This window comes from Microcaecilia unicolor, chromosome 14 (genome assembly GCF_901765095.1).
Source record: "Microcaecilia unicolor chromosome 14, aMicUni1.1, whole genome shotgun sequence".
In the NCBI taxonomy this organism is placed as follows: domain Eukaryota; kingdom Metazoa; phylum Chordata; class Amphibia; order Gymnophiona; family Siphonopidae; genus Microcaecilia; species Microcaecilia unicolor.
The window spans coordinates 24,213,587-24,228,373 of record NC_044044.1 but is presented as its reverse complement, the minus strand read 5'-3'; the positions used below and the strand labels follow the sequence as shown (position 1 = coordinate 24,228,373).

Genomic DNA, 14,787 nt, shown 5'->3' with positions numbered 1-14,787 from the left:
CCATGGACCCCAAGTTTTAATGAAAGAGCTCAGGATCTACACCCCAATTCTGCCTTGTCATAGATTCTGTGACTGGTTGCAGGGGGGCTAGCTATGATGGGGTGGGTCCCTCTGTAATCACCCCATCCCTGAAGGGTGGCCTGGCATTTATTTATTTATTGTTTGCATTTGTATCCCACATTTTCCCACCTCTTTGCGGGCTCAGTGTGGCTTACAATAAGATATGAATAATGAGAATACAGTTGTTACAAATTGGTTATGGGTTACATTGTACAAGTTATGCGAGATAATCGAATTATCATTGGGAATTTGAGTACCGGCACCTATTTTGCTAGAAAAAATGCACTGTATACAGGTAACACAGAGGCAAACTAAGAGACCCCTTGCAAAGGCAACGTAGGAAAGCTCCCCAGGTCCTTATAAAGGAGTAGGCTGATGATGTCCAGGGCTTTTTTTGAGGGGGTACTTGGGGGTACTGAGTACTGGCACCTTTTCCACTGTCTGATAAAATTGGCCCATGGACCCCAAGTTTTAATGAAAGAGCTCAGTCTCTACACACCAATTCTGCCTTGTCAGAGATCCTGTGACTGGTTGCAGGGGGCCTGGCTATTGTAGGATGGGTCCCTCAGTGATCACCCCATCCTGAATGGTGGCCTGGCATTTGAGTACCGGCGCCTTTTTCGCTAGAAAATATGCGCTGGATGCCTCTTACATTAAGGGCAGAACAATTGTTTTCCAACTTTAAAATTGCTTTAAAAACATATTTGTTTTCATTGAGTTTTCCCTAAATCTACCCTCCTGCTGGAGAGTTTCGGTGATAATGTAGCTTGGTTAGCAAAGTTTAGAAGAAGGTTAGAAGCAGGATTTTATTTTATTTTAATTTTACTTTACTTTTTTCTCTCTTAGGTTTGTTTATGTGAATGATGTTCTCTTTTCTATGTGTTATAGAGTTCCTTACTTATTTTTTAAATTTTTATTTTATTTCAATTGTACAATGCTTTGATTTGCCATGAAAAAAGAGCAATCTATCAAGCCTGAATAAACATAAACATACATTGTTAATATCGCATGAACTTTTTAACTGCCTGTACAAACTCCTTATTCCGTAGGCTGTAGACTATGGGATTCATCAAAGGAGTCACAATAGTATACAGTACAGCCACCATCTTATCCACATAGAATGGATGGTTCCCCAAGGGTCTTATATACATGTACATTGCACATCCAAAGAATATGGTTACCACAGTGAGATGGGAGGCACAAGTGGAAAAGGCCTTGTGACGACCAGATGAGGAAGGGATTCTTATTATGGTTTGTATAATGAAAGCATAAGAGATACAGGTGAAGGAGAAGGTAGCGAGTAGCGCTAGTGAGATAGATACTGAACTAGTCAATTCAGTCGCAAAATCCCTCACACAAGCAAGTTCCAGCAGGGGTCCTGTATCACACAGGAAGTGATCAATCTCATTGTCTCCACAAAAGGGAAGCTGAGATATTAAACTGATGGGTACCGTAGACCAGAGGAACCCAGAGATCCAGCAAGAAGCAGCAAGGCGGGAACATATTTTGCTGCTCATTAACACGTTATAGCGGAGGGGCTGGCAAATGGCTAGATATCGATCATAGCCCATAACAGTGAGAAGAAAACACTCAGTTGTTCCTAAGGAGAAGAAGAAAAAATATTGTAGGAAGCAGCCAGTGAAAGAAATATAGTTAACTGTGGACAGAAAACCGTACAGCATTTTTGGTATGGTACTAGTTGTGTACCATATTTCGACAAAAGACAAGTTTCCAAGGAAGATGTACATGGGCTTGTGAAGAGTAGGGTTGTACCACACCAACATGATAATCATTATGTTCCCAATCAATGTGAGAGTATAAATCACCAAGAAGATCAGAAATAAAAGAATATCTGCGCCCGCATTTATTGACAATCCATGGAGAATAAAGTCTTTCACTTCCGTTTGGTTTCCTCCTTCCATCCTTCCAATGCTCAGCCTAAAAGGAGAAAGAACAATGAAGGAGAAAGAACAATAGTATTAATACTTCAACTCAATAATAAAAAAAAATAGATCATTTAACGTTTAATAACACTTCCTTTCCAGTTTCCTTTCTAATTCTTGACAGTTGTTTTCAGCTGTAATATGACAGCAAGGTTATTCATGTTCATCTAACGGAATTATTTGCAAACAATATTCAGTTTGCAGTGGTCAGTATTTCTATAAATGCTGGCGTCCTCATGCTAAATTAGATCAAGATATACTGTACTGGCCGCTATCTGGTCATCATCGCTAAATATATGGGTACTCAGTGGCATGACAGGAGTTACTCAGGTACCATTGATTCAGCAGCTGTACCCGAATAGATATCCAATTAACTTAGGACAGCATTTTTCCTCACTTCGATCCCTGGTCTGCCCCCAACATCCACCAATAGTGCCATGAGGGTCTGCCCAAATATTCAATGGCACTATTTGGGTATTTGCCACTGAATATCCAGGTTTGGCCCAGTCACTACTAACCAGGCAGAAGCTTCTACCTGGTTAAATCACTTTCCTTATTGACCCCTTTGTTTCATTTTAGTATATGTTGTTTTTATTTGTAATGCTGACCAAGTTAAGAACATGAGAACATAAGCAAATCCATCAAGCCAGAGCAAAGTCCATTGAGCCCAATATTCTGTCTCTGACAATTGCCAGTCCAGGTCACAACTACCAAGTAGATCCGGAAAGATACTGTAGATCAATTTCCCATAAATCATTTCCAGGGATTTACAATGATTGTCCCAAGTCTACAAGCAAATACATTTTTTATTGGATTTCCCTTTAGGAATTTGCCCAATCCTCTTTTTAATCCCATTTTGTTGATTGCCTTCACCTCATCCTCTGGCAACAGTTTCCGTAATTTAATTATGTGCTGCGTAAAAACATAAGAATAGCCATATTGGGTTAGAATAATGGCCCATCTAGCCCAGTATCCTGCATCTAACAGTGGCCAATCCAGGTCGCAAGTACCTGGCAGAAATTCAAATAGTAGCAACATTCCAGAACTTCAAAAAGTAGCAAGATTCCGGAATCCCAAAGAATAGCAAGATTCCATGCAGCATCTCAAAGAGTAGAAACATTGTACCTGGCAGAAACACAAATATCCACAAAACAACAGAAAGAGGAGGGTCCAAGGTACAGAACAAAGGCCAAGTAGCAAAAAGAAGCACCAGGAGCTTTCAGAATCGGGACACAATTTCTTTAATCAAAGAAACCCAAATAGCAGCAGTATTCCAAGCTACCAATCGCGGGCAAGCTGTGGCTTCCCCCATGTCTATGGCCATAGTGGACTATGGACTTTTCCTCCATGCAATTTCTTTACAATCTGCTGGTCATTGGGTTCATGGAGTGTCTCTTTGTTTTTGTATTGTTCGACAGGTTAGAAATTGTTTCCCGTTTGGCTGTTACACTCCACTCAAAATTTTATATCATATTCACTCTGTCATCTGTTCTCCATACTGAAAAGCCCCAACCTGTTTAGTATCTCTTCATAAGGGAGGTTGTCCCATCCCCTTTATTGCTTTCATTGCCCATCTCTAACTTTTCCTTTTTTAGATGGCGTAATCGGAACTGCACATAGAACTAAAGAGCAGAAGCAGTAGGGACCTATATAGAGGCATAATTAGTTTTTTTTTTGTTACATTTGTACCCCGCGCTTTCCCACTCATGGCAGGCTCAATGCGGCTTATATATGATATACAGGTACTTATTTCTACCTGGGGCAATGGAGGGTTAAGTGACTTGCCCAGAGTCACAAGGAGCTGCCTGTGCCTGAAGTGGGAATGGAACTCAGTTCCTCAGTTCCCCAGGACCAAAGTCCACCACCCTAACCACTAGGCCACTCCTCCACTGTTGCTACTATTTGAGATTCTACATGGAATGTTGGTATTCAACTAGCAACATTCCATGTAGAAGTCGGCCCTTGCAGATCACCAATGTGGCCACACAGGCTTCTGCTTCTGTGAGTCTGACGTCCTGCATGTCAGACTCACAGAAACAGAAGCTTGCGCAGCCTTCTACATGGAATAGCAACATTCCATGTAGAATCTCCAATAGTAGCAACATTCCATGTGGAATCTCCAATAGTAGCAACATTCCATGTAGAATCTCCAATATTCCATGTAGAATCTCCAATAGTATCTATTTTATTTTTGTTACATTTGTACCCCGCGCTTTCCCACTCATGGCAGGCTCAATGCGGCTTACATGGGGCAATGGAGGGTTAAGTGACTTGCCCAGAGTCACAAGGAGCTGCCTGTGCCTGAAGTGGGAATGGAACTCAGTTCCTCAGTTCCCCAGGACCAAAGTCCACCACCCTAACCACTAGGCCACTCCTCCACTGTTGCTACTATTTGAGATTCTACATGGAATGTTGCTATTCCACTAGAAGTCGGCCCTTGCAGATCACCAATGTGGTCGTGCAGGCTTCTACATGGAATGTTGCTAGTGGAATAGCAACATTCCATGTAGAATCTCCAATAGTAGCAACATTCCATGTAGAATCTCCAATAGTATCTATTTTATTTTTGTTACATTTATACCCTGTGCTTTCCCACTCATGGCAGGCTCAGTGCGGCTTACATGGGGCAATGGAGGGTTAAGTGACTTGCCCAGAGTCACAAGGAGCTGCCTGTGCCTGAAGTGGGAATCGAACTCAGTTTCTCAGTTCCCCAGGACCAAAGTCCACCACCCTAACCACTAGGCCACTCCTCCAAGTTTCAATTTTGTTCTAAGCCCTTTTTTGGTTAATCCTTAATATTAGATTTGGTTTTATAGCAGCTGTGGCACATCGGGCTGAAAATGTGAAGGTTATTACCCACAATGACTCCAAGATCTTTTTCTTGGGTGGTGACTCCCACCTCAGACTTTAGCATTTTAAACCTACGGTTGAGATTATTTTTTTTCTCTATGTGCATCGCTTTACACTTGTACACACGTGGAACTGCGTTCCAGAAAGGGTGCACAAGCCAGAACTGAGATGTCCAGCTCAGGACTTTTCAAGTTCCATTAGCATTTGTCTATAAAATAATGAGTGCAGTTGAACAGGTAGATGTGAAGCGTCTGTTCACGCTTTCCAAAAATACTAGGACTAGGGGGCATGCGATGAAACTACAATGTAGTAAATTTAAAATGAATCAGAGACAATGTTTCTTCACTCACTGTGTAATTAAACTCTGGAATTTGTTGCCAGAGAATGTGGTAAAGATGGTTAGCTTAGCGGAGTTTAAAAAAGGTTTGGACGGCTTCCTAAAGGAAAAGTCCATAGACCGTTATTAAATGGACTTGGGGAAAATCCACTATTTCTGGGATAAGCAGTATAAAATGTTTTGTACTTTTTTGGGATCTGGATTGGCCACTGTTGGAAACAGGATGCTGGACTTAATGGACCTTTGGTCTTTCCCAGTATGGCAATACTTATGTACATAAGCATCCATGTTTGTCTAAAATATCAATAGGTCAAAATGGGCACATGTGTTTTTATGACATACCAACATAAACATTTATGTCGGCCATTTTAGAATCATAATCATTTATTTTCCTGAATCTGTCACAGAATCTGGTTTCCTTTGCCAATTTTGCTTTTAGGCTGGGGGGGGGGGGGGGGGAGGCATCCACCACTGTGGAATGCTGCTCAATAGGAACACTTGGGTAGCATGTCAAAAGGAAGAAGAACCAGATTCCACAGAAGCAAAACCAACCAGCCAAGGAATAAAAAAAAGGTATGATTCAGTCACTGTATTGATCCTGTACCGTTGTTTTTCGATTCCTAGTCAGGGTAGCAGCTCTAAATCCTTATATCAATATTAATAGGCATAGATGTACATTCTCCTTCTGAAGTGGAGTGGAGGAGTAGCCTAGTGGTTAGTGCAGTGGAACATGGAATGTTGCTACTATTGGAGATTCTACACGGAATGTTGCTAGTGGAGGAGTGGCCTAGTGGTTAGAGTGGTAGACTTTGGTCCTGGGGAACTGGGTTCGATTCCCACTGCAGGCACAAGGCAGTTCCCTGTGACTCTGGGCAAGTCACTTAACCCTCCATTGCCCCAGGTACAAATAAGTACCTAAGACGCATTGAGCCTGCCATGAGTGGGAAAGCATGGGGTACAAATAAAAAAGTAAGAAGAATTACACATTTAGGGGCCATTTAAAATGCGGGCTTACCGCTAACCTGGAACTATCACCGGCCCAATGCAGCCACAAGCAGTAGTTTGCCTCAAACGTGCGGCATTTCCGGCATGCCAGAAAACCTTTAGGACCCCTTTTACTAAAGATTAGTGCACGCTAAATGCTGAGTTCTCTTAGACCTATGTGTCATGATGTATGTGGCGCACAGTTAGTAAAAGTGCACCATAGACTGAAATGTTAAGCGGTCTGCTTTTCACAGTATTTATAATGAATATGCATAAAATATATTTGCATACATTTGCAAGCTGGTTTAAGCAAATTTTACTGTGAGCATCCAGAAACTGTTGACATTTATACTGATTACTAGTAAAAAAAATGCCCATTTCTGACACAAATGAAACGGGCGCTAGCAAGGTTTTCCTCGGAGTGTGTATGTTTGAGAGAGTGTATGTGAGAGTGACTGTGTATGAGAGAGAGAGTGAATGTGCGAGTGTGTGTGTGTGAGAGAGAGAGAGTGAGTCTGGGTGCGAGTGTGTGTGTGAGAATGAGAGTGTGTGAGACACAGACTCTGTGAGACTGAGTGTATGAGACCAAGAGAGTGTGTGAGTTACTGTGTGACACATAGAGAGTGAATGTGATACAGTGTGAGACAGAGTGTGTGAGAGACAGTGTGAGAGTGAGAGAGAGAAAGACATTGACTGTGTGAGAGAGAGTGTGTGTGTGACAGAGATACCTCTCCCCCCCCCCTCTCTGGTGTCAGCCCCCCCCCCCCTCTCTCTCTGGTGTCTGAGCATTACTGTGCAGGACGCTGAGCTCTGGCTGTGCTTCAAGGAACTGACCAATCCTATTTAATAGAATGCACCTCCAACATTCTGAAGCCAAGAAACCTCGTGTGGTTGGTCACTTCTGCTTGTGACGAACCCGGACGTACGTGATGTCAATTCAGGAGATGGATCCAGAAAGCAGGAATGCCTCAGCCATGCAGTCAGCTTCAGAATGTTGGGAGGTGCGTTTTATTATATAGGATATCGTTTGCTGTACTGTCTTTTCTAACTAAACAGCAAAGCACTTCGCTTTTGTTGCAAAGAAATAACCTCAAACACCAGGAAGGAAAGAAAGTCAGAAGGTAATTATAGATGACCAGTAGCACTGCCTTGATTAGTTCATACCACTGAAGGTGAGACCAGGAATGTTTTCAGTGTTAAAACAGTTTTTACCTGAGGCAGTGGAGGGTGAAGGGTTTTAGTTAAAGTAGACCAGGAATGTTTTCAGCCACTTAATAAAGAGACCCTTCCTTTCCTATTTTATAGTTCCTTTCTTTTACCCATTAATATATCATTTTTTATGTAAACTGCCCTGAAAGGTACCTCTTGATGCGGTATATCAAAACTGAATAAAACCTGAAACATATTTCTAACAGTGTGATCCCTGCCTCCTGGTTTTGATCACTCCACTGGCACACCAGGGTTTCCTCAAGCGTATGATTATGGAATCAGTTATGCAAGGGTTGGGAAGTTTTTCATAAAAGTATAGATACATTCTGAAGAAGACAGTGAAATATCTTATAATTATTTCCTCCCCCCCCCCCTTAAAATTGTGTAAATACTGATTTTTTTTCACAAGGAAGCTGGAAAGAGTAATGTGGGAGGGTTGACTCTTCTTTACACCAGAGGAATCACTTAAAAAGAAACCATTGCTCTATAACATTCCTTTTGCCTTTTACTCAACTCAGCTTGAATCCCCACAAATCTGTGGACTTTATTGAAGCCGCTACTTGTTTTGGGGATTGGCTTGGGTAGCAATAGATTGTTTATTGCATTGCTAATATTATTGTTTTTCCTGATTAGTTACTTTACTCATTTAAAAAAACAGGAATCAAAGTGCTACTTACGGTGCTTGAGATCTTCAAGTCTTGACGTTTTTGATGATTTACTCTTCAGCTTCACAAATCAAGTTGACAAAGGATTTGACGGGCTGGATCAGGAAACGTGTTGCTAGATTATCAAGACTTAATCCTTCTTCTTATTGATGGTAGCACCTCCCCTACCCCATCTGCACATTTCTTCTGTAAGTCCACTCACTTCAGCCGCAGACTCAGACTTTCCCACTCCTCTCTGGTGTACTGAAATAACACCTGTGCAGTCCATCCAAGTTTTATAGAGTGATATGTTTCTGGCAAGCTGGTAGGACCCAGAGAGACCAAACTCGAAATCTTGGATCACTGAAGAATATTAAAAGTTAAGAGGAAGAGCTGTGCCCAGAGGAGGTCATTAATTCTTTTCTAACTATGTGCACAGACCAAACACCAAAAGCTTGGTGGTCTTTCCATTCCAACTGAGCTCATGACACACAGTGATTGAAGATAAATAATTTATATGTGCTGGCAAAGGACCTTAGTCTGTGCAAGATTTTCTAAAGAATTATTTCCAAGTGGGTTTCAAATACAGTAATAATTTATCAGTGCAATATTCAACTGCCTGACCACCGCATACAGATACGTGAATGACGTTATTCACTTATGTTTGCCCTTGATATTCAGTAGCCCTATCTGTTTAAATAGAACTTTTCTCAAGACAAATCAGTGCCACTTGCCCCGCAAAACTTTTGCCCCTTTCTATTTGAGCAAATTTCTATCCACATAGTGACGGATTCTATAAATTGTGCCAAAAAAAACCCTCCCTGCTTAAGCACTATTCTATAATCTGTGCTTAAAGTTAGACGCAGTTGATAGAATAGTGCTTTAGTCCCAGGGGTCATGTGCAAGTTTAGGCATGTCCATTTGCACTACTGAAAATATGATTTATTTATTTATTTGGTGCATTTTTACCCCACATTTCCCCACAAGAGCAGGCGCAATGTGGCTTACATTAATTCAAAAGGATACAATACAATACATAGAAGGCACAGATACGGAATGAGACAGGAAAAGGCTTCAGACAGCTCAAAACACGGCTGCGAGGCTAATACTGGGCAAACCGCGCTTTGACCATGCTCGCCACTACGTTTTCAACTTCACTGGCTTCCTGTACAAGACCGTATTACATTTAAAATCTGCTCGCTATCACACAAGATAATATATGGAGAAGCCCCTGAATACATGCTCAATCTAATCGATCTACCATCTAGGAATGCCCTAATATCTGCAAGGATTTATCTCAATCTACATTATCCCAACTGCAGGAATGTTAAATAGAAGACTCTTTTTGCTTCGTCCTTCCCCTACATCAGTCCTAAATCTTGGAATGTACTGCCAAAACAACTAAAAGAGCTAGTCGATCACCACCTGTTCTTATTCGACAAGGCTTATTCACTAGCAACTCCACTGTTTAATCTCTATCTCTTGTTGTCTGTACAGGTTTTTGCCGGTTCCTTCCCCTCCTGTCTCATTCCGTATCTGTGCCTTCTATGTATTGTATTGTATCCTTTTGAATTAATGTAAGCCACATTGCGCCTGCTCTTAAGATGCACAATTTATAGAATTAGAATTCCGGGGTGCTCTTTATAGAATAGCACTGAGGGGCTTTTTTACTAAGCCACGTAGGCGCCTATGCCAGCCCAATGCACACCAATCTGCCTCTGCTACTGAGCAGAGATATTTCTCCTTTTTCTTGCAGTACCTGTTTCTTATGCCAGGTCAAGACACCCCTTGGCTTCTTATGTCTCGGCAAGGGTGTGTGCTACCAAAGACTACACTTTCAGCCCTGCTGTTGTGTTTATCTGGGTTTATCTCATTCAAACCCCACCCCCTATCTATAACCATTATCAACCATATTTTTTCACAACTGTAATACTACTAATCTACTACTAGTAGTAATCCTTTCTTTACCACTACTACTACTACTACTACTTGACATTTCTAAAGCGCTACTATGGTTACGCAGCGCTGTACAATTTAACACAGAAGGACAGTCCCTGCTCAATGGAGCTTACAATCTAAAGGACAAATGTACAGTCAGTCAAATAGGGGCAATCTAGATTTCCTGAAAGGTATAAAGGTTAAGTGCCGAAAGCAACATTGAAGAGGTGGGATTACTACTAGTAATCCTTTCTTTACCACTACTAGACATACGCAGCACTGTACACATTATATACAGGTACTTTCTCTATCCCTAGGGGGCTCCCAATCTAAGTTTTTTTGTTCCTGGGTCAATGGAGGGTAAAGTGACTTGCCCAAGGTCATAAGGAGCTGCAATGGGAATCGAATCCAGTTCCCCAGGATCAAAGTCCGCTGCACTAACCATTAGGCTACTCCTCCACTCCATTTACCTCCCTCCCCACCCAGTAAGAGAGATAATTATGCTGCCATCTTCTGGGTCCACCCCTCCATCAGCCTGACACTCATTCCTTCTCCACCTCTCTGTCTGCTAAGACAGGCTTCACCCTTAGTAATTCCCTGGGAAACTCTCAGCACCAACTCACATCGCCATCCTCCCTAAGGTGTGTGTGTGTTTTGGGAGGGGGGGGGGTTACATCAGTATTCTCGCAAAGCACAGTATTCTATAATATCACACTTAATTTCTGAGCATGCCCACGGTCTGTCCATGCACCGCCCATGGCCACATCCCCTTTTGAGTTACACGCTATAAAATCTAGGCACAGGTGCCTAGATTAGCGACTAGATCCAATTAAAGGTCAACTTAAATAATTGAGAGGAAAATACTCAGATTACTCCCAGACCCAGCAAAACAATGTACTTCATCAAGCTCTTCATTGTATTTACATAGTAACATAGTAGATGACGGCAGAAAAAGACCTGCACGGTCCATCCAGTCTGCCCAACAAGATAAACTCATATGTGCTACTTTTTGTGTATACCTTACCTTGATTTGTAACTGTCCTTTTCAGGGCACAGACCGTATAAGTCTGCCCAGCACTATCCCCGCTTCCCAACCACCAGCCCCGCCTCCCACCACCGGCTCTGGCACAGACCGTATAAGTCTGCCCAGCACCATCCCCGCCTCCCACCACCGACTCTGCCACCCAATCTCGGCTAAGCTCAACTAGCAAAATAGACCTCAGCAGTGACTCTTTTCATATGAACATATAAATTTAAATGAATATGGGCAAAAAAAGACTGATGCGAAGGCAGGTGAGCTATGGGTTTGTATTTGTATACTTTTAAACTTTAATAAATTTGACAAGTCAAGGGGCCCATTTACAAAGGCACGCTGAAAAATGTCCTGCGGTAGTGTAGACGCGTGTTTTGGGCGCATGCAGAATCATGCCTTTTAAACATTTTGCTGAAAATTGACTTGCGGCAAAATGAAAAATTTCTGCGCGTCCATTTTGGGTCTGAGACCTTACCACCAGCCATTGAGCTAGCGGCAAGGTCTTATGCGGTAACTGGGCAGTAATGGTCTACACGCATAAAATGCTGATTACTGCCCGATTACCGCCCACGTGCCAGAAAATAAAAATATTTTCTGGTGCACGAAGCAGACACACGTAAAAAATGAAATTCCTGCAAGGGCCACGCAGTAGCCGGGTGGTAACTCAAAATTGATGCATGTTGGGCATGCATAGGCACCTACATGGCTTAGGAAAAGGGTCCCCAAATGGTCACACTTATCAATGCACAGGACCCGAACACTGTATCACCAACATGCAGCATGTTTCGTATCTGCTGCCTCAGGGTGTGGTCCGGGTATTACTTAAACTGTACTTAAACATTGCACTGAATATATAGAATTGGGGGGGGGGGGGTAAGTGCTTAACACCCTTTAGTAAATATCTCAAGGGCATTTTTGTACAGGAAGAGAGCATTTTTCAAAAGAAGGCGAGCTCTGGAATGAGGGGGCGTATGACAAAGTTAAGAGGGAATAGGCTTAGGAGTAACCTAAGGAAGTACTATTTCACAGAAAGAGTGGTGGAGGCCTGGAATGGCCTCCCGGTGGAGGTGGTGGAGTCGAGGACTGTTCCAGAATTTAAAAAGCCATGGGAGAAGCATGTAGGATCGCTTAGGAACAGGAAGAATTAGGCGTTACAGAGAATGGGCAGACTGGTTGGTCACATGGCCTTTATCTGCCGTCATGTTTCTGTGTTTCTAAAAAGGCCCTTAAGTTAGGACAGGAATTTTTCTTTCTTCACTTTATCTGGCTAGAAATCTGGTTACTGGTCTGAATACAGCTTCTAACCAGATAACTCATGCTCTGATATTATCTGAATAACAACAGCATGGTCTGTAAGGTTATTCAGATGAGGAAAAAGGTAATAAGACAATTTGGCTCTTTCCAAGCAACGAGGGAGGCGTATATATAATTCCAAATCTTTATTGGAGAACACAAAATGACTCGACACAGCTGCTGTATTTCGGCACCTGAGCGCCTGCCTCAGGAGCCTACAAAATATTAAAAAACCATTTATAATACAAACAATATAAAAATATGTAAATACATTTTAAGAAATGCAAAGATATTAAATAACTAGTAAAAAAATGCCCGTTGCTGGAGCAAATGAAACGGGCACTAGCAAGGTTTTCCTCCCCAACACCCCCCCCCCCACCCCTTTGTCATTGTGAAGCCACTGATGCCATTGCTCCGCACCTCGTCAACACACCTTCATCACCTTCTTCGTTTTGAAGCCACTGACACCATTGTTCCGCCCTCGATGTGTGACGCCTTTGCTCCGCCCTCGACGTCATCACGTTTGACGCGAGGGCGGAGGCCCAGAGACTTGGTGATTTCGGTGGGTTCACTACCACGAACCCTTTTATGAAGGAAGTGAAGGAAGTGACGTTAGTGTCTTCAGAACGTTGAGGGTGAGTTTTATTATATAGACTAGTAAAAAAGGCTCGTTTCCGAAACCAATGAAACGGGCGCTAGCATGTGGCCTTTTTTTGTGTGTGTGTGTGTATGTGTCACAGAGTTATTGTGAGTGTGTGAGGGTGCGGTGTGTGTGCAGGTTGTTGATGTGTGTCTTTTTTTGTTTTGTTTTTTCCAGCGGTGGTTCTATGCTCTCCGTGCTGCACAGATAATGAGCCATTCTGCTGGGGAATGCTCCTCCCTTATTGTCATGTAGTTTCCTCTGATTGGTCTATCTTACGTTGCCTAGTGTTGCCTGGGAACGGTGTTGTGATGGTCCTTTGTGTTTCAGAATGTTGAGGGTGTTTTTTCTGATTGGTCCGTCATGCGAGGGCAGGGCAAAGAGACATGGTCAGTGTTGTGGCTTCACCACCATGAATCCATGAACCCTTCAGGGAGTGACTGAGTGACTTCAGAACGTTGTCTTCAGAACGTTGAGGGTGAGTTTTATTATAAAGATGAAGGTTGTAAAACAAAACATAAAAGTTGTGAAGCAAGACAATACTTCTGAATATCCCCAGATAGCTGCAGCTAAGGGAAATATTCTGATAACTGCTGCAGTTGTCTGGATATTTCCCCTTGAATATTGACCTGTAATTCCACCCCTCCCCCCAATTCTTTAAGTGCAGGGGATAAAAAGATATTTTTCATCAATATGGCCACTCGTGGAGCTTTCAGTGAATGATTGTGCAACTTCATCCTCTGAAAACAGATACAGATCTTGGATGTATTTTCAAAGGGTTGAAATGGTCTTATACGTTCTTCAAGAAAAACAAATCAAGAAAAGAAAGCATCCATTTAAGAAGCAGGAAAGTTTTCAGCCCTTTACATAAAATAGGTCACTGTAGAATGTAGAAGTACGATAAAGGTATTAACATGTCCTAATCTTTACTAAATGATCCCTAAAACTATTCAGAATTTATCTTTGCATTTATATATTCTTGCTGGGCCCCCCCAGTTCCAAGACCCCCTGCCCACCCTCCCAGTTCCAAGGCCCCATTCCCTCCCAGCTGCAAGGGCCCCCTCCGTTCCTCCCTCCCTCCCAGCCAGCTCAAAGGCCCCCTTCTGTCCCTCCCTCCCAGCTCCAAGGCCCCCCGCACTCCCTCCCAGCTCCAAGGCCCCCCTCCGTCCCTCCCTCCCAGCCAGCTCCTAGGCCCCCCTCCTCTGAGACCTTCCTGCCCTCCCATCCCTCCCCCCCCCCCGGAGTCACCGCCCCCCCCCTCCACCCGGGCCGGACCCTCTGTTCGCCATTGAACTTACAGTGCAGAAACCACAGCAGGCAGATCAGCTCCCGTCGTCCTTCCTTCCCTGCCTGTGTCCCGTCCTCGTGTGATGTAACGTCGGCGAGGGCGGGACAGGCAGGGAAGGAAGGCCGATGGGAGCTGATCTGCCTGCTGCGGTTTCGGCGCTGTAAGTTCAATAGCGAAGAGAGGGCCCGGCCCGGGTGGGGGGGGGGGAGCGATACCGACCTCGGCTGTTCCCTCCCTCCCCTTCCACACCATCACGTCTTGACGCGGGGGCGGGACAGAGAGGGAAGTCTGTACTGCGCATTTGCAGGTGAGTCGATCACTTGCCATTTATATGTTTGATTTGTCTTTGTTTCTATATCATATATAGACTGTGTTCTCTAATGAAAACTAATTTGAAGCATTGCACAATAAACAGTAAATATAATGGCATAAACTGGTGGTTTTCAATTCAGTCCTCAGGGACCAACTGGCCAGTTGAGTTTTCAGGATACCCAATGAATATGCATGAGATAGATTTGCCTGCACTGACTTCTTGGTATGCAAATCTCTCTCATGTATATTCATTGTA

At 43.2% G+C, this 14,787-nt stretch overlaps 1 protein-coding gene across 1 annotated transcript; it reads right to left on the bottom strand.

Annotated features, from left to right (window-relative positions):
• Window positions 1-1,058: 1,058 nt before the first annotated feature.
• LOC115457096 (olfactory receptor 11G2-like) lies at window positions 1,059-1,982 on the bottom strand. The gene has a single exon (XM_030186519.1). It carries the CDS (start codon window positions 1,980-1,982, stop codon window positions 1,059-1,061), a length of 924 nt encoding a protein of 307 aa, XP_030042379.1.
• Between the last annotated feature and the right edge of the window lie 12,805 nt (window positions 1,983-14,787).

Excerpts from the sequence above, each read along its gene's own strand:
- LOC115457096 (XM_030186519.1), bottom strand. The coding sequence starts at position 1,982 with ATGGAAGGAGGAAACCAAACGGAAGTGAAAGACTTTATTCTCCATGGA.